The following is a 25,288-nucleotide window of genomic DNA, read 5'->3' on the forward strand; positions in this document are numbered from 1 at the left end:
TGCACTTCCTCTCTCCATTTTAAGCACATTAGTTGAGGTGGGGATATGTTGGGCTGGGACACAATGAGGGAAGGAAGCAGGATATTGAATTAAGTGGACAAGCTTGTATTACACAGACCGCAGGGCACGCATTACTCAATGTCTATTCTCCCGATCTGTGTGACACAGACATACATTGTTTGCCGGCTTGGAAAACGGACAGCGAAAAGGTGACTGCAACAGAATCCAGGAAGCGTTTGCTAAACGTGGACTCACCTTTCGGAGGTCGTGCTGCAGCTGCCTGAGGATCACCTCCAACTGGTTAACTTTGCCAGTTAGTGTGGAGGGGGCGCCGCTGTTGGGGGACACAAGAAAAGACACTGTTAGGACTCAAGAAAGACACATTAATCCCATAAACGGTACACAATGGGCGCTTCTACCACTTTGCAGGAGCTAATAGTGGACAGCTAGCTAGATTAAGGGCAGCATCGTTTATGTATTGAAATGTAGCCTCAGAATTTCCGTTCAGCATGATTAAATACATCATACGTAATCCAAATGTTACTTGTTTGAACATAATCATTGAATGGTTTAGATGCTTACCATTCAGAACATTTGGACAAGCGGCACGGTAGTTAGACTTAAGCTTTAATCTATTTTCAAACTGGATGTTTGTCAGGCTATCTTAAGCAGATTTGGGTGAACATGACCTGTAACCCCACACAATAACAAACAGTATCCGGGCTATGTGAGCCTTGGTGCTTGTGTGCGTTTGTGTTCGTCGGTGAAGCCTACTCTGCTTCCAGTGCTGCTCCCTCCGCCTCCACCACCCGTCTGGTCAGCTCCCTTGAGATGTGCAGAGCCTCCGCCCGCTGCATGTCCGTCATGGTGCAGAAAGACGCCACGCGTTGGTCTGGAGACAGAACAGGTGACGCAAGAGGTCATAAACTGCCCTTCACATCAAAAACAGGAAATGTGTTAAGCAATGAATCTCATGATGTCAACATGCAACTAAGATTGAGCAGAGCAACACACTCGCATGCACACACTCCTGACAGGATGGGGCAATTCAGTCACGCTTTGTATGAATGAGCGGTTCTGGAAGGCAGACCCTCCCACACGGAGAGATCTGTATGCAGGCAATAAGGAACAAGGTGGGAAACAGAGCATTTCTAGGATAAAGGCAGTCCCTCGGGTGTTGCTCCGGTGCCCTCGCCCCTCTGAGCTTCCTCTTGACAGCTGTTTGGCTCATAACGGGCTGGATCCCAGAGAGCTGTGAGGCACCAGTCATGCTTGTTTTACCATATCAGGCCCTTAAGCTCGCTCAAAGCCCCATGGAAAACCCAAACTTGGCATGTTCTGCTTGGGGACTGCTCAGTTTTGAGGCGTAATGCTCTTTTCTTTAGAAACCACTCTCTCACTCTCAAGCCCTTGGTCTGAGACTAAAGATAGGAGGATCAGCATATTCATAGAAAAGATTAAGCATACCCTTCCATTAATTTAGCCCCCCAAATTAAAGCTAATCCACTCCAAGACAAAAGATGATCGAGCCTGGAGTCGGTTGCTCAGACGAGGTAGGAAAGGGAGACCAAGCATTCATTTACATATGAATGAACATTTTCCTCATATGGGATGGCTGCATTTGAAAGATTAAAGACTTCTCGGAGAGCGGCAAAGCAGCTTGTCATTTCTGCGTGACCTGGTGTCCAGATCTACTGGACAAACGGCGGAAAATCAAACAAATACAGATTACACTGAAGAGAAAACACGACAATCTATGTGCCGTACTTATTTTTGAGGGAATATTAAAAACATATCCACTAGTTGAAAAAAGAAAGCTTTCAGTGATTAGACCAAAAGCCTTTTGTTGTTTGAAATGTATTTATATTCCATCTGCTTCTGCTTTCCAAAGTCAGGAGAGCACAGTGGTTTTGCGGATGCTGCGATCTGACGCAAACTGAATATGAGCAGCCTCTCAGGATCCACATGGTTATGATGCCATACATGCTGTACATTGCAGGCAACCTCTTTCTGCCGTAGCTCTAAACAGAGCTGGGTAAACATACAATGCACAAAGGCAGCCTGGAGTCACTTTCTGCTCGGCAACAAGGCTCCAGTTTACACAGCGGCTTTCTGGGCCAGCCAGGCTGCCGTGACAACTGCCTTCAAGCTGCCAGTCAGACTCTGCATCATCTCCACCGATTCCACTCTTGTTAAATGATGTGCTGCGGGCGATGCAGCAGGAACTCTATCGAAGAGCTAACTCCACAGAGCGTTCATTAATTATGACAAATGAATGGTCACATGCCATTTTGCCCCCTCGCTGGTCTCGGGGTCAGGCGGAGTTCAAAACCTACTCATGGCGTGTGAGCGTTTCTGTGATGGATGAAAATACACTGGCATGAGTGGTCGCAAAAGTACTGGAAAGCAGGAAGAAGAAAATAAATGAGCAGAAGTGATGATGCTGATCATGAGGTGGCTGAGACGTGCCAATGCTAAGTAGATGGAAATAGTGTGAAAAGACAGATTTTGGTTTCGACAGGAACATATCGCTCATGTCGTCTAGAAAGACAACATACTGTAAGCCCTCATCAATTTATCCGAGCACTCGATTCCTAAAGAACTTGTTCCCGAGTCCACAAAAGCCACAAATCCTCTTAAGCGGTCTCATTCAGACAGCGAATATGAAACCACCTTAAAAATGAAGATTTCCATTTCTAAAGGAGAGAATCAGCCGCTTTGGGACAGACGAGTTGTCTGTCATGGTTTTGTCGAAGAAAAAAAATACATCTTACAGAGCATATTCAGACTTAATGGACCAAAGGCCACGAGAGGAGCTGAATTTACCCCAAACTACCAACAGTAGAAGGAGGCGTCGCTGTAAGAACTCTCCCTGAGTGGCCACTTGCTGGCTTTATGGTGTGAAAATTGGCTCCATGTCTGCGCTGACAAATGATAGCTTATTCTTTTCAGGCTACGGCGCTCGCTGGCAATCACAAAGGGGCTCGGGGCTGAGGTGCAAAGAGCAAAAAAGGATCCCCGTTAGTCACCTCTCACAGCACCATAGGAGACGCTAGAAGAAACACAAACACAAAGCGCGCACACAAACCTGCACATGCAAGCGAGCTAGCACTTGCAGACACACAAAACGCACACATACACACACGCTGGGCAGCCAGGAGGAGGTTACACAAGGTGCCAGCAGCTTCAGCCAGGCTGGTTACCTTCGAAGGCTCGCGCTGCGTCAACCAGGTGAGGCCAGTCCAGGCCCGAGGCAGCGTCTGGGAGGGGCATGAGGCCCGGGTCGCTGAACTTGGACCTGTCCGCCAAGAAGCCGTCAGAGAACCAAAACTCATCTGCAGAGACAGGCAGGCACTCTGATCAGTGTCCGGGCCCGGCCTGAGCTTAGCGCTAATCTCTGAGTCGCCAATCAGTTTGCGTCAGAGCAGACAAGAGGGGTTGGGAGAGGAACAGAGGGGCGCAGAGAAGGAGGGCAGGGGGGTCACACGGGCCGCCGTTGCTCAAAAGGGATGCTATTTACCGTACTGCTGCCCTGCCCGTCACAGCACCGAGCTGAGTCCAACTCTAACCTGGCTGCACCGAAATAACGAATCCTCCCGAACATTGCAAACGAGTAAACTCTGGGAAGAAAAGTTTAGCATTTATGTGACAGCACGATGGGCTCACATTAAACCATCTTCTCTGCATAGCACTCGCAAGGCGCTGTCTGAGGGGAGATAAATGACTTGTCTAAGTGAATGTCTTCATGTTTCAATCAATATCTCTTGTCCCTCCCATCTGTCTCTCTCTCTCTCACCCTTTCTCCCTGTCAGCCTTGAAAGACGGGGAACGCAATAAACAAGTTCCCATTCTGCAGGCATTTAGAAAAGCATGAGTGGAGAAGCTGAGAGGAGACGGAGAGAGAGACAGAGAGAGACAGACAGAGAGCTTGAGGTGATGCCGACACTCTCCTTTCAATTTACACAGCGTCTTGGAGCTTGAGTGATTCACTGTTTACCAAATTGGTCTGTTTCAGTGAGCGAAAGAGAGCGCCTGTGTTCTCAACTACCCTTCAAAACAATCAAGAATCCATCAGGTTGACAGCCAGAAGAGGCCTAAGAGAGAAACGTCTTCCCAAAAGCCATTTTCTATCCAGCGACAGCAGCCGGAGACGGGTGTGAGGAGCAGTATGGAAATGAGACAGGGGTTACAGAGAGGGGGAGGCAGGCAGGGACTCGTGAGTGAATGAAACACAACGCATGACAGACATCGTGAGATTCCTGATGGCACGTTCATGTCACAGATCTTCAAGACCTGCAGCGGCGCAGGCAGGACACATCACACCTCTCATCGCTAAAACCTATTCAGTGGGTGCTGGGAGGATTGGCAGAGGGTGAACACCAGCCAGCAGTGACAGGTGTCTGCTTAATGCAGACGGAGCGGCAGGGCCCCAATGCAAGTTGCACGCCGCCTCGCCCAGTTCCAATTAGTGGCTATATCGAGGAGTGTTGCTGGAGTGTGTACCAGTTGTGCTAATGATATTTGTAGAAAACAAGTGGCTCTTCAATCAAGTATCTATATCCTGGCTTGTGTGTAGTGCCAGAGAGGAGGAATGATAATCCAAGAGCAACATGCAGAGAAAGTCTACTTCAGCTGTCTTTATTTTAGAGCCGCTTGTTTTCTTTAAAGCGCCGTCTCTGCAGTATCCCTGGTGAATCTAAATTGTACACATTCCTGTACTCACTCCTTAGGTTGGATGCTCCCTGGTTGTGGATGATGCGAGGAGGCAGCGTGCTGTGGTAAGGTGGGGTGGTGCTGAATAGGATGTCGTTGGGCATGGCTTGGTCCAGCATGGAGCTATGAGAGCTAGCGTAGGACGAGCCCTTGCGGTTACTGCACACACTCTCGTCTGATAGCGTCCGGTAGAGGGAGCGTCTCGGCGACAAGCTGCCCACTGCTGACACCTGAGGGAAGGAGAACAATTTGTCAAGAGAGAGTCACAGTTTCCTCCCCCACCAACCTTGTGCTTTGCCTTTCCCCGACACAGCAGGTTTACATGAGCGGGCAGCTGGGTGGGTAAAGCAGGGAGCATCGGGGAACAGTGTCAGGAATCAATTACAGTTTTTGCTCTCAGGAAAATGCAGATGGATTGAGCACAGCTGGAGAGTGTCTGGCAGACTGGGGGGGAGAGAGGGGACAGGGCTTCTGGAGGTGGTGACAGAGGTCACTGTGCTGAGGCAGCCAATAGTCACTGAGCTGAACGTGAGAAACTACAGAAGGCAAACAAGAGATGGATAGAGAAAACACAAAGCATACCCGAGTCAGCACTTGATACATAGTTTTGAGTCCTATGGGGTGGTGAGTGCATATGGCTGCATTTATGGGAAATACGGCAGGTTAAAAAAATACCGCAATTTTCCTGAAACGAAACTCCAACATGATCTATTATCCAGAGATTGTCGACACAGATATATAAAGCGCAGTGGCTCTCCTGTAGAAGCCAGTTTAACGCAGGGGCTCTATTAAAGGCTCATCTATGCCTGCATTAACTCACCACACGTTTTCTTTTGTGTGCTTATTTACAAAGCAGACCCGATGTTCAGTGAAGCAGTGGCAATAATGAACTTCAGAGTGTGTTTGCTGCTTTGTGTGCGCTAATAGGACTCGTATTGCAAAGAGGTATAAAAGGGCAACGCAGAGATCGAAAGGAAACGCAGGGTCACGGTGAACAATCACAAAGGCTGCCATGGTTTGAAAAGCTGCATCGTCCTGAGAGGGACGTCATCTGTACACAGAGAAGAATTGCACAGAATACCACTGCAGGGATAATTGAGTTTCATGACTGTGGCCAGAATTTTGACAGAGGATTCTCCTGTTTAAACACACAAAACCCACAATGGCCAATCCAATCTATCATTGTCCCTTTTAGCCTACATAAATATTGCAGGAGTGACATCAAAAGTAGCCACAAATGATATGTGAGGCAGTTGGCCAGATGGGTAAATGTCTGCCTTCGGCTGCAGCTGTAACCAACGCTAGACTTGTATACCCGCAAGCCAACACCCAGCCATCTCCATTTCAAAAGACGGATCCCCCACAAATCCCACCGTGACAATTTAAAACATTTTAAACATCAAGTACGTCTTTTAAGCGGAGATATACACTGGAATTCAAAGCAGCGTGCATGCAGAGTGCAACATCTCGCAGGTTTTAACTTCATAGGTTGTCTCTTACTCCCAAGTTTTCCCACCCAACTCGACAAGATTAGAACCCATACGGTCGTCCCTTATCAAAAACAACTTTAAACAGGATTTGCCGCTCTCTCACAGAAAGCAAAAATAGCACAGATTTAGAGCTCCAATAAATGGAGTCACGGCAAATGAAACCATTCGCAATAGGGCTTAATGTTTTTTCAGAAGCCATCTATTTATTACAACCACAGCATTAAACCAGGCTCTCTGAACACATCTTGGCACTGGTTAATGGAACCTGCTGTGCACATTACACGCAAAATATCGTATTAATCAGTCCTACAAGATTGACTATTTTGGCGTGTCTAAATCCCCCTCAGCTGGCAACAGTCCACACCCTGGTTTGAGCTGGAAAGTGTTTGAGTTCTTGTGGCAGCGGTTACACATCCACATCTTTCCTGATTACCCGGACTTTCCTCCTCGCCGCTCGCACTGAACAAAGACAAGAACCGGCATTGAAACCGTTTGACGTGCCACTTGGGAGGATGTGTCGGACAACCACCTATTCAGATGCTTTTTGCTTTCCCACAGGAGGTTCAAAAGAGGAACGTTGTGGGAGAATAAGCTGTGAACGGCCTTTCCTTTACGTCAGCCACACAATAGCGGGCCTGTCTGTGGAAGGGCGTCGCAGCGGCAAAGAAAATATCTCTCCACACCTGCTCACTAACACAAAGACCCACTACTGGAAGTGACACACAAATTAACCTTTAGGTGAGTGAACAAGTCAGACTGTAATTTGATATAAATCAACCATGAAGGCCAACATTGTCACTACTGTATTCTGAGTCTTTGACGTTCAAGCTGATGATTGAAAACATGCCGTCCCCGGAGAATAAAAGTATTTGATCATTGGGATCAGATGTGTATATGGCTGGAATGTCTGGTTTTGAGCGGTCCTTCATGCATCTCTATTCAGCTATTCCACACATTTTATTATCACTGAGAGTGAGAGTACAAGGACTATACTGCGCTTTGAATCCACGAACAGCACTGTGGACCTTTGTTCTGCTTGCTGTGTTTTCTCTCTCTATGGAGAACATAGAATCAAATGAAGGGAAAATCACAACACAGGCCTGATACACTAGCTTATACTTTTTGGCATTGATGCCGCATGGTTCTCTTGTAAGCATCAGTTTTTATACTTGTCTGTAAGCCCGGTGCACAGGTCTGGTTGCACGACTGTAGCAGCAATACATAAATATAACTAATGCCACACATATCAAACATGTATTAATTGTTTTGATGTCCCTATTTTGTACATGTTAAAACAGCCTGGAGCACAACATAACCAACTGATCATTGCACCGAGCTGCTTCGTGAGGGACGAGGCCTGCCAGTGCCAGAGGACATGCTTGCCTTCTGCAGGGATGACGTGCATTTATAGTACAATTGAGCGGCATCCAAAAATAACTAATTTGTATGTCTCCGGGGTCCCTTCCTGGTAGATAATGGATGGGGGACGGAAGATGCAATTAATAGAGTCTGCAGGACCCGGGAACATCAAACATCGATGCACTCTTTGCAACTCCCCGCCTTTAATCCATGACATCCTGACTGAACAAACCCAGGCTCGGTGCCAGTCAATGGGGACTGAAGGGCTCTTTTGCTGGGAAAGGCTGCGTTCCCAGCAAAAGGATATTTGCTCTGGTTCTTGTAGGTACTACGCGTGTTAGTCATAGCTTTAGGGTTTGCAGTCGATCCCGACAATGTCATGTCATCATCACGTCACAGTTTCAACAGGTTTTAGTTGTCAACACCACAATTATCGTGTACTTAAGAGGTTAATTCGTCAATCAGCCACAGTGACCTCACCTTCCGACTCCTGTCTTCTCCTGGAGGGCTGTTGGGCAGCATCATTTTTAGGTATTCTTCTTTCGAGAGTCTCTGCAGTGATTTCCCATCCTGCTCAGTAGCCTGGAGCTGGCAGGCCGCCTCCTGTGCATACAGCTGCCTGTAGACCCAAACAGAGGGCACAGAGGAGCAGAGCTCATCAGAAGGGTCATGAAAGCCTCATCCTGCAAGGCAGGCCTTGGGCCATCACAGCTTGGGTCCAGCTATTTAGAAAACAATGTCAGTATCACACAAAGGGTTTAGGTGGGACTGTCGTAACATGCCAACAACAGGTGCTTCCATGCTGGTCAGGTGAACGTGGGGTAACGGGGTTGGAGCCAGAGAGGAGTTCATTACCAATCCCATCCGCTCCCATCTCACTCTGCCAAAGCAATGATTAAAGACAGTGTGAAGAACGCAGCCAAGCACGCAAGAGGGTTTTGGACAGAAAGTACATCCAGAGACAAGTGCAAAACACAGACTCTAGAGGAGTGTTCAGACAACAACAGAGGACACGAGAGCTGTTCGACAGGATTGGACAAGGACCCACAAGAGGTGGCATGTTTTGTTTTGGTGGGTGGTGTTCGTCATTTACATGATGGGGATTTTGGGGAGTGTTGAGAGGTGGGAAACGGTGAGGGGAGGAAGTGACTGACCTGGCTGGTGAAGTTGTGTGGCTGTGAGACCTCTGCTTTAAGTGAGCAGCCTGCGAGCACGGCACACTGAGTGCTGTTGGCAGGGTGATAGATGGCCGCAGGAGGATACGCCGCGCGGCGAGACGACGGGCAGCCTGGCTGCGCTGGTTACCTAGAGACACTATTGCTCAGCGTTGCCCTGTTTTAAGCTTTTGGCACCATGGCAACCAAGCTCTAAATACATAGACGGGTATTGCAAATGTCTACGTGTGATTGCCAGATGCATTCAGACCATGAGCTCTCTGGTTCAAAAGAAACGCTCTATTCTGAAGGCTGCATCAAGGAAAAAGAAGTGCAAGTAATTGAGCTCTGTAGACTAGTGGTTTGGGGCTAAAACTGTAGGGAGCAACCCCCATTTTGTCCCTCCGTATCTTGACATTGCCCTTGTTCCAATCATCCCGTAATCATAGATCGATCATGTAACAACAAATTGAGAAACGCTCAAGCCCTGACCTTTGCAATTAAAGGTTATTCTACTGTGCCACAGCGACTGCGTCACGCAGACAATGTGAAATACAATTTTTCGTGCACAGCAGGTCTTAAGTATGGGTGTAAAAGAAAGGTACATTTTCATCCACCTGTTATAAATACACCTTTTCTTGCTAGAAATTTGAAGAAAAAAATAAAAATAAAAGACAATAACAACGATGAAGCGTTTTCAGGCTTGGCTGAGGTGATAAAGCTGGCATATCGAAAAGAGAAAAGTGCAATAAAGGCTGATGGAAACAGTTTTTTATGAGTGCATCTTGATGTTGTGGAAACTTCCTCTATTGTAGACAAGGCATTCATGCCATACTGCCACTCACTGTTCCACAGATCCACCAGACAAGACAAAGCATAAAGGAGGTTGTCACGTTTGGATGCAGACTGGGTTGCTTCTGCATGTCACACCCTCTCTCTATCACTATCGCGGCTGATAAAAACAGCAGGAAGCATTGTAGACTGTTACACAGCAGTAGGATTCTGCAGGAGACACAGCAGGAATGTCACAGCCACTGATGCACAGTTGGCTGTTCTCCACTCGCAGGTCTGGGACAAAGGGTGGGGGCTGGGGAGGTGTGTGCAGGAGAGCAGACTGGGCCACGGGGGTGGACTTTGACTAACTGTGTACCTTGAACGCTCAGACAGCATTGTGAGAAGGAACGCTAACAAGCTCTCCGCTCCTCTGGAACAAGAAGCAGAAGCAAGAGAGAGAGAAACAGCCCAGGGTTAGCAGCATCGTGCATTACATACAGTGTTAGAGCAAATGAGAAAACTTTTTGTCTGGGAGAAGGAAGAGAAACTTCATTATGTTACAATATCTGTGAGTAATATTAGGCCATTTATCACGAGGCGCTGTTATGTAAGATGAAATAAAACTGGAGGAATATATAAACAAACAATGGGGAAGGTAACTGAATTACGGAGCTTTTTCATAAGTCGGCAGGAGATGACTTCGCTGCATGTGATCAATCACGTAGTCCTTAAGTGGCAAATTTCACAGCCTAAATTTAATTACTTGGGAGCTAGAGCAGGGGGTTTCATCCAGGGCAAAGCTCACATTCTCTCCTCTAAAGAATGCCCACAGCCCACACGCAAAAAACCTTCAAACAAGCACGCACACACACACACACATACACACCGTCACCGCTGTGTTTCAATTTCACTTTTAATGGCTCTCTATTCTCTACTGGAAATCATTTAATCGCCAGACAGATACAGTCAGTCGTCACTGCTCATATAAAGTCTGAGGGGAGTATATGTTCTCAACCTGGCGGAGCGGCTGCATAGATTTCTCTCCCCTTGCCGGTATTTCTGAGGCTATTCTGTGGCGGGCGTGTCCTTGGGGCTGCATGTGTGACAGCAGCGTGTGGATCATTGCTCGGCTCCCAGCAGAGATGCTGATCTGGTAGAGGCTCGGCCCGGCAGTCCACGGGGACGTGGCTTCACGGGAACAATCAATAACAGCAAGTGACATGTGCCAAGTGTATTATGTCCGCGGCTTCATTGAGCTTATTTATTTTGTGGCTGTCGGCTTCAATCAAGGCCAGTTTGTGCACACTGGGTGGGCCAACTGGGGGTGGGAGAGGCACTTGTGTTGGAGTGGGTCTGGCTCTCGTGCAACAGTAGTAAACAGCTCCACCGAGAGAGAAACAGTGCTGGCGAGGCCAGTTAGCTTGATTAAAAAGTGCGTCGTCTAGCTTGGCACGAGAGATGCTGTTGCACTTTATGAGAGTCGGCACGAAACTACAAACTTTTGTTTTTGTGGGTAAACGAGCATATTTGCTGTGTTCATGATCTCCTATATGCGCCCTCTTGTTTTCGCTCTCTCGCGCTCTCTCTCTCTCTCTCACACACACTCACCCACACTCTGAAATGTTGGGCGGTCCTTCAGTGCTGTGGGCATCATCATCATCATCAGTTGTCTTCATTCCCCCTGGGAGTGTGCAACCGGGCTGTGGGCGTGTCTGTCCACAGGCCTCTGAGCTGGGCTCCAGCTCCAGCTCTGGCACTGAGCTGCTGGCTTGGGGGATGGTGTACACCTTGGACGAGTCAGCGGACATACAGTATCTGGCACCGCGGGCCAGGGGACTGCCAGAGTGGTGTGAGCCACTGACCAAACAGCAACAAAACAAAAAAAAAGCATAATGTAACTCAAAAGTGATCAAAATGAAAATGTGAAAGCATAAACAAACATTGACAATGAAATAATGAGAAAGGCTACTAGCAAGGCACCTAGCACAGATGTTGAGAAATAACAGAATGATTTTCAAATTAAAATGATATTGGAACGCTCTTCTGTCGGCTCAGACAGGGTGTCGTCATCTCCTCCACATAGAGCAGAGTCAAGCTGGTTCACCTCTGACCTTCATTGGAGAATGACTCACATCCAGTCAATAATGTGCATACTCCTGCTGAACTTTGTCCTTTAAATATTTAGTCAAATATCAACTGACAAACCGGATTATAAGGTCACTGCATTGGAGTCAGAAAGAGACTTTTCCCTCGGACTCCCGGTGGTTTCTAGCCAGTTTCATGTGTAGAGGTTTTGACATATTCCTCACTATGGTTTCTGTTGATTTTTGATTCTCAAAGTATGATAGAAATGACTGCAAAGTAGCTGCATGGCTAGAGATCACTAGGTAGTGAAAAGAATTACTTATTTTAGTGATTTGGGTGAACTCAATCTAGGATGCATTTTGTTCTTATTATTCAAGTGATATTTCAGCAACAGCTTCTAAAACTTGTTTCTGGTTGATTTAATGTACAGCACATCACTAAATCCATTTGATTTAAACAAGGTTACGATGCACCATGTCTTTCTTTATGATTATCGTTTAAGCTTTAGATAAAAATAAATCCCTGTCCTTAAACTACGTTCTCGTTCAAGTAACGGTAGATTTATGCAGGATGAATGAATCACATTTGAAAGCGATGAGAAAACGAGCCATGCATCAGACAAAGAGCACTCTGCTCGTCTTTGCTCCTTTTAAAATTGCATATGCTTACACTGCGTCCTTTGCAATGTAAAGACGTCTCCGAGAACAGGACATCTTCTGCGGTTGCCTAAACACTTTGTGTTTTACGGCACCCGCCTGATTAGAATGAATCCGTTAGCTGAGCGACTGGACCCAGATCTAGATAAAGGTCCAAAAAAAGGAAGTCACGTTTTGGTTCACGTCTTGTTGTTTGTTGGAAACTTTGTGCAAACACAAAAACATTCCTCTAAAACACCCTGAGACATCAGAGTGGGTTTAAGCTGGAGGCACTACACACTCCTGTTTCCATATTCATGACCATCTGGGCCACACCCTGCAAACTGTGCTCCTGCTGCTTCACTGTTTGTTCAGATGACTCTCGGGTGTCAAAGACCATTCCATCAAAGGTGGGAAGCATCGGAGTAGTCAAAGTGATGGCATGGGCTCTTTACTCATCTCTGGCTGATGTCCTGGAGCGGACAGCGCTGACGTCTCCCAAACAGGTCAATGATCTCAACAGATTGCGTGAACATAATCCAGGAAGGCATAAACAAATAGATACCCATTCTATTTCATAGGAGGCACACTGAGTGGCTGCAGGGCCAACCCTCTCTGACACCCCTCCTCTTCCCCAGATGGGCCCCAGTCTGGCAAAGGACGACTTGGACAACGGTGTGATGAAGCGCCCCCATGCTGCTCTGGCCTGACAGCAGCCCCACCCACCGGCTTCAGCACAGCTGGATAATTCAGGCAGCGGGTCAGGAGTGAGGGAGCAAGGTTGGGTGAAAAGGTCAGCTAAGAGCCAGCTACTGTCCTTTTGTGCACACGTTAGTCTGTGTGTGTGTGTGTGTTTAAAAGGACAGACAATGGGATGAACTGATTGCCGGCGGCTGGTTTAAGCGTACTTCCACATGTTTGAACACAGCGGAGTGTGCTCCGAGACATATACCATGAAAAAGGCTGAGATTTTTCTCAGCTGGCGAATCAATGAGCCAACAGCACGCTTGACTTAAGCCACAACAGAATGAACTGATTCCCCATAGAGAAGAAGGAACATCACAGTCATGTATGACATGAGCTGGATTATACAGTGTGGTGACATATAAAAAGGGAAACAAACACACAAAGTGTCCCAGTAAAGCGCTGAGCTTTCAGAACAGCTTCAATGCTCCGTGGGTTAGATTCAACAAGACGCACATTTCCGTCTTGACCGACCCCCAAAAACAATTTCAGCGGCAAAACAGCAGATACCTGCATCTAAAACATTTGGAAACACTACTGTCTTTTAGGGAGAAATAGTGAGAGAAAACACACATCCTGACTCTGCACTGTACCTCGAGTGGGATGAGATCTCGCTCAGGTCCCCGATGCTTCCTTCCGTCCCATGGCTAGACATAATGGCGGAGGCGTAGCCCTGCGGCAGGTACAGTTTCCCGTGATCCTCTTCCGATGCCCCGTCTTCGTGGTGCTCCGACACCCAGGGGTGTCCCTGCTCTCCCACTCGGCCCTGCAGCAGCACCCGGGCCCCGGGAGCCACGCAGGGATTAGTGTCGATGCCGCTGTCTGTCGACGCCCCTTTGATGTACGTGAGGCCCAGCATCTCCGGGTCCATCAGGTCTCCGGAGCCAAAGTGCTTATCGTCGCTGTTGCTGGAGGCGTTGCTGGAGAGAGTGTTGCTACTTGAGTGGCTGGAGGTTTTATCGCCTGTCTGGAATAACAAGAGAGAGCAAGAGGGTTAAAAAGGAGATAGAACTACAGTAAATCAGACAAGGTCAAACAGCAGCTGCAGAGAGTTCTTACGGTTGCTCTAACATGTTCGGCGCACCTGACGGGGGTGGGACCACCCATCAGGCTAAATCACATGTTCATGTGTCCCTGACTGAGCCGACTGCTTGGTTTCTTGAGGCCCAGGATACTGTTGCTAGTTGACAGATACAGGGAGGAATACAAACTGAAAATAATCTGAATGTCACATCCTTTGTTTGTGACCTCTAAAATTCTGGTACTTCTGTGAGAGATAATTTTCTCTGCTAAACACTGCTAAATCATGAAAGCAGCCTAAATCACATCGCATCAGAAGCAGCCACTCTGATTTGAAGAAGAAGAAAAAACAGGTTTTGTGCTTGCCAAGGAAAGGGTTTGAATCTGTATCCCCTGGCCTGAGTTAATGCAATACTGTCTGAAAGCACTGAACGATGTTGTGAGCTGTATTGTACGCTGCAGCCTCCAGCAACTAAGGAGAAAGAAAAGGCGGAAGGAGGGACGATGAACGAGAGGAGAATATAGAGAAAGGAGAAGATGAGAGGCTCGAGCACTTAATATATTCAACCTTCTAGGAAAATGTGTCCTAGAAAAGTGAGACAACCAGAAACGGTGATGAGATGAGACGCCCGTTAGCATGCTGATGAAGGGGAAGTGATAAGTGCAAATGGCGGCAAGAGGGGGACATGAGGTTAAATACCCCAATCGAGGTTGCTGCAAGTGCATAAACAAGTGCAATCTGACCTCACCCCCAATCAAACATTGATGTGGGGGAAGCAGGTCCGACAGTGCAGGGGTTGGCATCTACTGTAAACAATAGCACACGCACTGTGCTGCTTTTAACCTCTTAACATTCCTGTAAAATTTGATGAAAAACGCCTATCTAGGTATACCCAAAGTAAATTGAAAGCTGTACTTGAACTATTTGGAGTAAATGCATGGTCTTGGTCTCTTTTGAAAGGTAACAATCTGAAGCTTTTTTCCCCTTAATAGACAGAATCACTTTAAGTGCTGCTGACACTGAGTTATATGAGTTTGAACACAAGGTTTTTATTTCTGTCTGAACATTTCTTTGTAAATAGATGCCTGTAGATGACTATAAATGGGACTTATGGACTGGAAAACACAATGGGACCATAGCCTGAAGCCTTTTCTAGTCTAAGTAAAAAGTTGATAACAATATCACAGAAAATTAATATTTTACACATGATTTTCTAATGAAATGTCAAGGCGTTTTTTCATTTTGAGACTGAAAATATTCCTGATATATATCCTATATACCTATTAAAAAGGCTTATAGTCTTGCAGTATTGCTGATACAGAGAAAATTAAGTATAAATGCATTTTTATGCTAATTTACACTTCAGACTGAAGCTCTACAGCAGCTGTCTCTTCTCATCAAATTGAAGGCTGTTGGGATTATTTGCCCCCCCCCTCTTCCTGCCTATCTTTGTTTAGGGAATTTCATTGGCTGTCCGAAACGCCTGTCATCTGATCTGTACGACGCGACAGGATTGAGCCACGAAAGAAAATAGAGGCTGAACCTAAACTTCAACGTAGCTTCTGGTTGGGTAATGTAGCTTGTCAGTCAGGACATGAAGCTCCTATTGGTTCAAGTGGGGTCTCATTGGAACCGTTAGATTCCGGCGGACATTTTGATAGCAAGTTTGTAGCTGTGCTCCCATGCAAACACTTTCTGCTAAAAACGAAACTGCTTTCGTTCATAACTTTCAGCTGCAATGGAATGATGCAACGCCAGTTGGTGGATATTTATGGATGTAATCACGTGTTTTGGACTAAATCTTTTATGGGATTTATTTTTATTGGACCTTTACGACATAACAACGCCGTTGTTGTTGGAATATTATGGATTTATGGATCAATATGAGGCGTCATCGGTGAGTTGTCTTGATTTTCAAATCGCTTGTTTGTTTGTTGTTGTCTGACAAAAGTATTGATTGTAGCTGCTGTGGTGGTCTGATCTTGAAACGGAGTGGACAGCTGGAATCACAGGAATCATAGGTTTCCAGAAACATATGGCACTCGTACCGAACTATAAATAGATGTACAGCGTACAACGGAATGTACAGTGTATAGTTGAAATGGACGCCCGCGGGACAGCAGAACGTACACTGTGACCTTCCAAACAACTTGTCTGAGAATTTCCAAACACCTCCACTAGATATCATGTGGGCGGCTTCTGTCAAACAGAAATCAAAGCAGGTCAGACATTTACCCTGGACAGCTTGTTGGGGGAGTCTTTCCCTCCTTCTCTTTGCTTCAGGGGGTTCAGGATCTTGGTGGAGGGGATGTGCCATTTGGCCTCTGTCGACAGAGAAGGAAAAGCTGAGTATGGAGAAGCACCAGATGCGAATAGACGGCGTGAATCACCCATCAGACTCACCTGCAGATCTGGTCCTCTCCAGGGTGGGCTCCCGATCCCTGTGTATCTCTCCGTCGCCCCCCTGGATGTCACCTGCCCGCTCATGGAGGATTGGGGAGGGACACCTGGACAAAGACAGAGGAGGGAAATTGGATGTGAATAATTTTCTGTCTATCGAGTGAACTCTGTATTCTAGTCAGACAGAGGCTCCAAAAGATTTACTGCAATTAGCTCAAGATCATTTAAGGTCGATTCACTTGAGCTTGTAATAGTATAAAGACGCTGCCAGACAATGCTGACAAGAGACCTCCTTTCATTCGACTTGGCATGCCAGGCACTCTCTTGCTCCTGACAAAAGGGAGCGAGCAGCACATGCTTCAATGTGAGTCTTAATTCAACCTTAAGGAGCTAATAAAGGTTACAACAGATGAACAGAGGCCGCGGCGTCTCGTGATCTTTAGCCAAGGCTCCACTCTGAGATCAATCGGCTCGTCAACACGTCTGTTTCTGCACGGCGCGGCAGCTCTGACAGGCCACAGTGGTCCTGGAGAGTTCAGTGCACTTTTGAGGCCTCTGACAGAAAGGCAGCAGTGTGCAGCTAAGCCTCTTGTCATGGTCTCTAACCACTTACAGACAGACATTGGTCTCTGATGGATTCTGCTCAGCCTGACAGATGTTACGCCTCTGCAGCCCTGCATACCGTTATATGATCAAGAGCAGGAAAGAAATAACTTAATATTGAAAAAGAGATCGACAGTTTACTTTGCTGTTAAGGGGAGAAAGCACATGAACTGGAAATTGTGGTGGCTTCATTTCATGGTTTCATGTTGACAAACGCTAAAATGTCTCTTTTAGCTAAAGCCTCTTCCTTCTGCTCCCTTTTTTATGATTTTCTTTTCAATGGCTTTCTCCAAAATTACAGAGCCGTTTCTGAAAGTGGCACTTCAGTTCCAGTAGGTTATACTGCAGACAAGAAATATTTCTTCATAATCACTTCTATCACAGTTAAGTGATCATCCTTCTGAACAAAAGAAGGACGACGAGCTCAAAACTTGGCTTGCATTTTTAATGGCTACAAAATAGAACGGCTTAAGGAGGTACTCTTCATGTTCTTCTGTATTTAATTATGAAAGTAAGGCTTTGTGTTGAATGAATGGAAGCTACAATAATACATGTTAAATAAAAGTAATCTCATACATGAAACTCGTCGTGCTCCATCACCGTCCCTTATTTAAGCTTCTGTATGTGGTATTGTTACATCACTTCCTGCAAAAAGAAAAGAGTGACGACCGGCCAAAAGTGGGCTGATTCGGTCATTTCATGTGGAAAAATTGCTGCCATTTTGCAAAATTGCTAGTTCTCAGGAATAGTGCTGCCTGTGACTGATTGTGACTGCATTCATCACTGCAAGAGTGCCTATTTCTGGAGGGACTTTGAGGCCATTTGTAAATAAAAGTAACACTGCTCTGGACCGTACCCATCGTATCCAGGCTGCTGGGACCAGGTGCTGCTGCCACAGGGTCCTGGATCACTGGAGGAGGACTGGTTACTGGGGGAGCTGCGGTAGTGCTGGTCTCCCTTGTTACACGAGGTGACCTGGGGGTTCTCCATATCATGCATTGTCCTGCAGAAACAGAGGGACAAAAGTGTAAAACACGCTGCCATGGATGGTCAAAACCTGGGCTGTAAACGAGTCTCATATGAATATGATTTTAGGCTGCAACTAATTCTTTAAATCGCTCATAAAATGTCTGAAAGGTTCTGGGAAATTGGGGTGGCAATTTTTCACTATTTTCCAGTTTTGTTTAACCAACAGTCCAAAAACGAGAGGACATTCAACTCACAATGACATACAACAAAGACGAGCAGTTAATTCTTTTGACACAATGAAATTTGCAAATTACTTATAGAAATCTTTTTATATTCCATGACCAAATTAGATTGGCATCCCCGCAACTGGAAAAAAACGTCTTTCCCCAACTGTCCCGCGTTAATGACTTTATTATAGGTTTCACTCCAGCGAACAGTCCCTTCTGGATAATCCCGAAGAAAACGTGAGCGCTGTCAGTGAGGTAGAGGGTGTCTTGTTCTCCAAAGACAAACAGCAACAGGGATTAGTTATGGTCGTACGCCTCAGTGAGCGATCCAGATGGTGTGTGTGTGTGTGTGTGTGTGTGTGTGTGTGTGTGTGTGTGTGTGTGTGTGTGTGTGTGTGTATATATATATAGAGTAAGAAGGCAGAAGCAACTTGTGAATGCGAGAGGAGCCTTGAGATTTCTGCTCAACCCATTCCAAAATTCCACTGCCTTGCAACCGGCCCAGATCTGACTTAATATCTTGAGACCAGCGGGTTCTTTGCTTACGTTCGCCTGGCCTGGAGAAACTTGCGGATGAGAGTCGAGAGTGAAAAATAAACACTGGATTCGAGTTATGTCTGCTGCCTCGAGGCCTTCCGTTTAACCAACACACCAAAGTAGCTTAAATGACCCAACGGAAATAAGACTGTAATAACATTGGCAGGATGGCTTTCACATTAAGTCTCCAGCCAGGTCGAGCTGCATCCACTTGCATCTCTTTTTATCTCCTGTATTTGTTTATGTAAAGAGTTTAGGACAAAACTGTAAATATTTACAAGCGTAAAGGGAGGAGCAGAGATCAGAATTATGAAGGTACATTCCTTCAAAATAATCCAGTAGAAAATCATAATTCAAAACACTACATCAAGAAGGCGACAAATTCCTTCCCTTTCTGCATAGTCGTCAGGTTTCCTTTGGGAAACTCACCAAACTGTCAGTAACTCAGTCACGGCACACATCATCAAATGCTTTGGCCAGATCGTTGCATTTCCTCCCTCAGCCGGGTCCAAGCACTTTAATGTGAAACAGCAGCAGCTGCTCTTTCTCCTCCTCTTCTTCCTTTCTACACATAATATAAAGTTTTTTTGGGAGGGTGAGAGAGGAGGAGGGGGTTTGGACGTTTTTTCCTCTCTCTTTGCTGCAATAACACTCACGGATTAGCGGTCGGCCCGTAGTCTTTTTGCATGCTAGGTGTCATATTTTATAGTGCCATGTGTGTATCCAGCTAAATGTGTGGATGGGATGATGCTTTATATCCAACCCATCAAGATGTGACCTAGAGACCAAAGGTTCACAACACTTTTTTGTCACATGACGATAATGCTTTGATGCAACTGAACTGGTAACGTTCAGGTCAAGTGTGCATTCGTTCTACTACCACTAGCAGTGACAGCGATAGAGAGTTCAACCATTTATCCTTTAGTTTTAACAGATGTTTCCAACTGTTCTTCATAGTTAAGCTATCAGTTTAAACCACATAGCTCACCAACTGTGTATCCATTCATTTAGCGATGCAACCACAGGAAACCAAATGATCATTATGTTTAGCCTGTTTTAGAATACGGATCTGAATCCTAAAAAAACTAAAAGAATATATAAATGATTCTATATGTCGATTTATTTTTCTAGAATATGTGACTGAACAATATTCCCCTGCTGTCTTCATACCTTCTGTCTATGACTCCCCCGCCTCCCCCTGGGGTACTACATATCGTGGTCCAGAGAAAAGCACTCTCTTTGTTTCAGCAGTAATTGGATGAGATGAGCAGAGCTGTGTCAGTGTCCCCATCACCTCCTCCTCAGCAGGGTGCAGGAAGAAGGAGGGAGCGTGGAGGAGGAGGGGGTGTGGAAAGCGGGAGAGAGGGAAAGAAGCGAGGGAGAATGGAGCGCCCCCGTTGCCAGGGACTCTGATTAGGCAGCGAAGGCGGCCATTATCCCGGTATAGTCAGAACAGGCAACACCACGGGGGGTCGGTGTGACACACTGGAAAGGTTATCATGACTGTAGGGGTTTCATTAGAATGAACAAATCACTGCTTTACATGGCTCAATGGAGATGTCCAAAAGGGACACCGTCTAGGACAGGAACAAAGTCTGAGTGTGGCCTTCATCTGAAGGGAGATGAAAGCGAAGCCATGAATTCATTGGACTAAAATGCTTCATTTATATGTATGCAAATAGCTGAACACAAGAACCGGCTCCTCTCGAAACGAGAAAGGCTCGGAGTTTAAAGATTTCATCTCAAAGGATCGGGTCCTTTGAGCATCACAATATTTGATCGAAAGCTTCGCTCTTTCTAGATCTCTGAAAAACCTTGAGTAGAAACCTTGACTTCCAAAAGTGCCCGGAAAGGACAATATGTGTTGTGACATTTATTCTACAACACTGTCTATATAATGTTGCTGTGACTTGATCTTGATGGGATATTTTTCTGAGTAACTTTCACAAAAGGTGAACTTTTTGGTATCGGTGTTATGCTTATAATATGCTTCAAAAAACTCCTGCTGAATAAGATGCGACTGATGAAAGTTGAGATTGTTAGCTAGTGGTCAAAATCAATTTTTATGGAAAATACAGGTTTAAAAAAAAGATCACGTATTGACCCAAGAGACGCGTGTTCTTCTACAGGCAGAGGATGGAAATATTTAAGCTCCTGCCGTTCTCCTTTATTGTGTGCGGATCAATACGAAGCAGTGAGCAACACCGCTTTCCCTCCGTGAATGAATAGTCTTTCATAGTCTAGCTTTACCTGGACCCATCTGGCAACTTCCGATCAAAGGAGGTGCTCCGTGGGATGGCTGCCTGGTGCTGCTGGAGGATCTGCTGGCACTGCAGGCGATCAGGGCCCTGCGTGGGCGAGCCCCGGGACAGCGGCGGTCCAGCAGCCGTGGGCACCCGATGCCAAGTGGTGTTTCTCCTGAAGGGAGTCTTGTACTCGCAGGGTGTACCCTCGCTGTCGACCTTGTACTCCACCATGGGTATGCGGTAGAGCTCGGAGCAGCCCCTGAGCGAGAAGGAGGATGTGGAAGGAAATAAAGGGACGGTTCAGCACAAAAAATATACAGTTTTCCTCTTACATGTAGTGATATTTATCCATAAAGATTGTTTTGGTGAAAGTTGTCTTGTTTTGGGGATATTGTCTGAAGAGATATCAATGTAATGGGATTTACTGTATTGTTATACAATCCACAATTATTACTTCTGCAGTGAGCATATATCTTAATTATTATTGCGGATGTAATGAATCATAAGAATGATTTAAAAGCTCAAATGACTAATTATTATGACATAATTAGCCATTATGATGATTGCACATTAGACAGTAAATCCACATTACAATGTCACAATAATTACTAGTATTAGTCGTAAGAATACATGTTTTATTACCGTTTTCCGCCATTAAATTGAGAATTTAATAACATTTTTCTATTATATTACCAGACGTCTTGAACAATTCCAGTTGCTGCAGTACTTTACTGTACAACACAACTGACCCTGACGTCCTCTGTAAAAACCAGGCAGGGGGAGGGGATTCATTCATCCATTACCATGACTACACCAAAACACACTAATACTGTCAGAAATATTTAGCCAGAGGCATATGTCTAAATATAGTAGGTCCATGTGCATGTGTGAGCCAACGATAAACACACACCAGGGGCTTATGGGCAAATCAGAGTGGAGATGCACAGAAAACACTTTGCCTTTTCTGTTTTTAATAGAAAGGAAAATCTCCACTTGCCACTTAATCAGATATAGGTTTTCTCTGAGTAGCTCTACACAGGAGGCTTTCTCCTCCCTCCATCTCCATCTCTATCCCATTACTGCTTACAAAACTGAAGATCTCTACGATCGACACGGCCGGTGATGCCATTTCATGCAACATTAATCTTCGGGGCTGGGCAGAGGCTTGGTGTGTATGTTTGGAGGGACGCGGGGGTTTACAGGGTGATGGGTCAGGGTTAAACAGCCCGGGTGCTCTGCTAGCTCTCCAAACGCATATCAAGCATGACCCTAATCATTACACTGGCCTTCCCCCTCCAAAGTCCATCTTCCAGGACCCACTGGGGGAAGGAAAGCTGTGTACGCTTTGCTGTGGTCATACATGTACACAGAGCAGATCTTGAGGAGGGTGCGCTGGCTGATTGCAAAGGCTGCGGTGGAGGGGGCAAGTAATCCCTCTCAGAGACCCTTTTCATCAAACTGGGCCACGGGTGGCTGTGGCTGTTTACAGCAGCCTCCCCCTGGATCCGTGGGTGTTAGAAGATCTAACTAAAAGATCTTTTTTTTTTTTCTCTTCCTCCTCGTCCAACATCTTTCCCACATTTTGTCACCGGCGAGCTGGCCTCATCCATGATGGAAGAGGCATGCTGGAGGTGTAGACTGCTCCACACCCTCCGTAATTTACATTATTTATTGCATGTACGTAGCATGCATCACTGGTTTGATGAGTGGGACAGTGAGAGTAATGAGTGGCACCAGAATATCAGACACGTCCGTAAGAAATAAGGAATTCGTCTTGGGTGAAGCTGCTGTATAGAATGGAGATATAATCACTACTTCTTTACTTTGATGTGAATCCGGAGATCTGTCGATCTCTTTTTGTTAATGTCAGAATAAAAATAATCCAAAAAAGATTGTTAGATCTCGACTGTTGGTCAATTGTTTTTCTAAACAGGACTGCTAACCCACTCATTGCCTTGATTAACTCTGTGTGTGTGTGTGTGTGTGTGTGTGTGTGTGTGTGTGTGTGTGTGTGTGTGTGTGTGTGTGTGTGTGTGTGTGTGTGTGTGTGTGAGATCATGCCAGGCTGCCACAAATCATTACTCTCGAAAACAAGCTAAAACTAGCCAACAGCCTGTCAACAGGAAAGGTCTCGGCCGTTGTCTCCTGCTCTCTGCACCAGAAGCAGAAAGAACTGACGAGGTAAATGTCACTTATGATCCTAATATTCTCTCCCAGCACCTCTACGAGCTTAGCTCGTGGTGAAAAATGTCCCGATGTATATGTAATGGGCTACTTGTTTGTAATGTATAATGGGGGGCGGACTCTGACTCAGTGTATAAATCGTGGAGAAAGAGCAGGAAACGGGTGTTTGGTCAACATTTCAACCACAGCTGGAGGAGACACATCCAGCTATAAGGAGAGGAGGAAGACTACTGCCTGCTTCCTCTTGATTCCAGCAAGTACCGCTGTACTCCTCCTTCACTCCTCCAAGTAAATGTGTAGGGTCATAAATTATACCACAATGACCTACATGAGCTTGGAGAAAAGGAAAACATCTACAAATTAAAACCAACTTCCAGTCTCAAAATACAGCTACTGCATGCCTGGCTTAACACAAATCGGTCAATGCTCATTAGAAATGAAAAATAAATAAAAAGAGTCTGTGGCTAGTTTGTGGCAAACAATCAGCTCTTTCAGCCATTGGCTCTCAAGGAATTACAATAGATCAGTGTGACAACAGGACCTAAGACCTTAGTGAGAGTGCTGTCACTCTAATGACATGGCTGGCAACTAAGGGACGCGCTAATCCATTCCCACAGTCAGAGTCCATGTCACAGCAAAGAGCCACAGAGACTGTGACCTACACCCTTTGCAGAACAGGAGGTTTATTAAATAAGGTGTGTGGAAAAGTGCATAGGATTGCAAAAAAAAAGAAGGTAGAGGCAAAAAAAAAAAGCTCTTTAACTGATTTCTCTGCAACGTGATCTAAAGGAGAGCACACCTCCTGTGAGGAATGTGCAGGGATTAAGACGAGCAATTTGTGATGCAGGCTCTTTGAGTTTTGGTTTAGTGGTGCTCTCTTTTGCAGGGTGTCGGCATGGGAAGTGAGAAATCCGGCTTAACTTCAGTCCAGATGAAAATCCGTGATGACAAATCTGACGACACTTCAAAAGGAAAGGTCACAAGTGGCTATCTGAATGTCACAGGCAATACTCATTATGTGCAGGCGGCTGGTGCAGGTTGAACTCACTTCAATGCGGGTTACTCACCATTTTAAATGTACAATATATTCCAACAAAACATATGAATGGCAAATACAGTTGCTTTATTTTTTGTTTCCGTTAGTGTATCTTGTACTAATCATCCATTTTGAGCGCATGTTGTACTGATCCTCTTGTTTACTCTTCGATCTCTGATGACCATATTCCAAAACATGTTCTGTACATTGCATTCCTGTTTCAAAGAGCTAATCTTTCTCATCTTTTTCTCATTAGTTTGATCCAAGGCTAACATGTTGAACTTGTTTGAAGCCTTTCAGAGTGATGATGGAAAGGCCTCTAGTATTGCGCTGGGCTAAAACCACATCCTTCCTCTAGTGTAAATAAATACAGTCCTTGGTACAGCTAATATTAGAGCCATATCTGCGCTGGCTTCAGGCTGAGCATGCGAAACTCGTTTAAGGCATGAACAGCTTTCACAGCGCTAAACTAATGTTCCTTTTTTCCAGAAATATTCGTCATTCAACAGCAGATTACCCTCATCAGATCACTCCTCACTGAATCTGGAGGAATCACAAAATAAAGACGACACAGCAACGGGGAATACGCGTGTTTCCTGGACGCAACATGTGCTTATGAAAACATTTCTCCTCGGCTTGGTAGCAGTGTGGAGCCAGGGTGCATTGTCTGGAGGTCATGAGACTCTCGTCCATTGTTGTCAAGACTAACCCTCATCTCTCTGGCCACAGGGGACTGACTGGGGCTGAATTCCTTTCCTCTGAGATAATACTGGAGAAACTGGAGTACTTATTGTTGACTGCAACACTTTGGCAACTCAGCGAAAGGAGTTGAGAGCTCTCGAGATTCTTCATCCGACCTCTCACCTCTAGATTTGTTGGAGACTTGGGGGGTAATTCACAGGACTCCAGATGGAGTCTTTTGGCTCTCACGGGGCGACGATGAGAAACTGTGTTTCAGTAAAATGGTGGAATCTCCCAGTACAGCTCAACAGCTCTGACCAGTATAGTCTTCTGTACTAATCTCCCAGATGCATCTGTTAGCAACGCCCATATATGGGTCAAGCTCACTGAATTATGCATCCTACCACCCATGGACATGTAACATGATATA

At 45.8% G+C, this 25,288-nt stretch overlaps 1 protein-coding gene across 1 annotated transcript in view; it reads right to left on the minus strand.

The window, feature by feature from the left end:
• LOC306746874 (signal-induced proliferation-associated 1-like protein 2) overlaps positions 1 to 25,288 on the minus strand; it is a gene marked incomplete at its 5' end in the record, with an annotated part of 47,912 nt that overhangs the window by 716 nt on the left and 21,908 nt on the right. The window contains 12 exons of the mRNA XM_079229854.1: positions 256 to 334; positions 775 to 892; positions 3,204 to 3,335; positions 4,724 to 4,943; positions 8,043 to 8,181; positions 9,867 to 9,920; positions 11,099 to 11,347; positions 13,548 to 13,921; positions 16,211 to 16,299; positions 16,379 to 16,482; positions 17,835 to 17,981; positions 20,962 to 21,216. Of these exons, the coding sequence (XP_079085980.1) occupies positions 256 to 334; positions 775 to 892; positions 3,204 to 3,335; positions 4,724 to 4,943; positions 8,043 to 8,181; positions 9,867 to 9,920; positions 11,099 to 11,347; positions 13,548 to 13,921; positions 16,211 to 16,299; positions 16,379 to 16,482; positions 17,835 to 17,981; positions 20,962 to 21,216 (1,960 nt within the window). The remainder of the gene's footprint in view (positions 1 to 255; positions 335 to 774; positions 893 to 3,203; positions 3,336 to 4,723; positions 4,944 to 8,042; positions 8,182 to 9,866; positions 9,921 to 11,098; positions 11,348 to 13,547; positions 13,922 to 16,210; positions 16,300 to 16,378; positions 16,483 to 17,834; positions 17,982 to 20,961; positions 21,217 to 25,288) is intronic.

The sequence above is a fragment of the Taurulus bubalis genome (assembly GCF_910589615.1).
Source record: "Taurulus bubalis genome assembly, chromosome: 14".
Taxonomy (NCBI): domain Eukaryota; kingdom Metazoa; phylum Chordata; class Actinopteri; order Perciformes; family Cottidae; genus Taurulus; species Taurulus bubalis.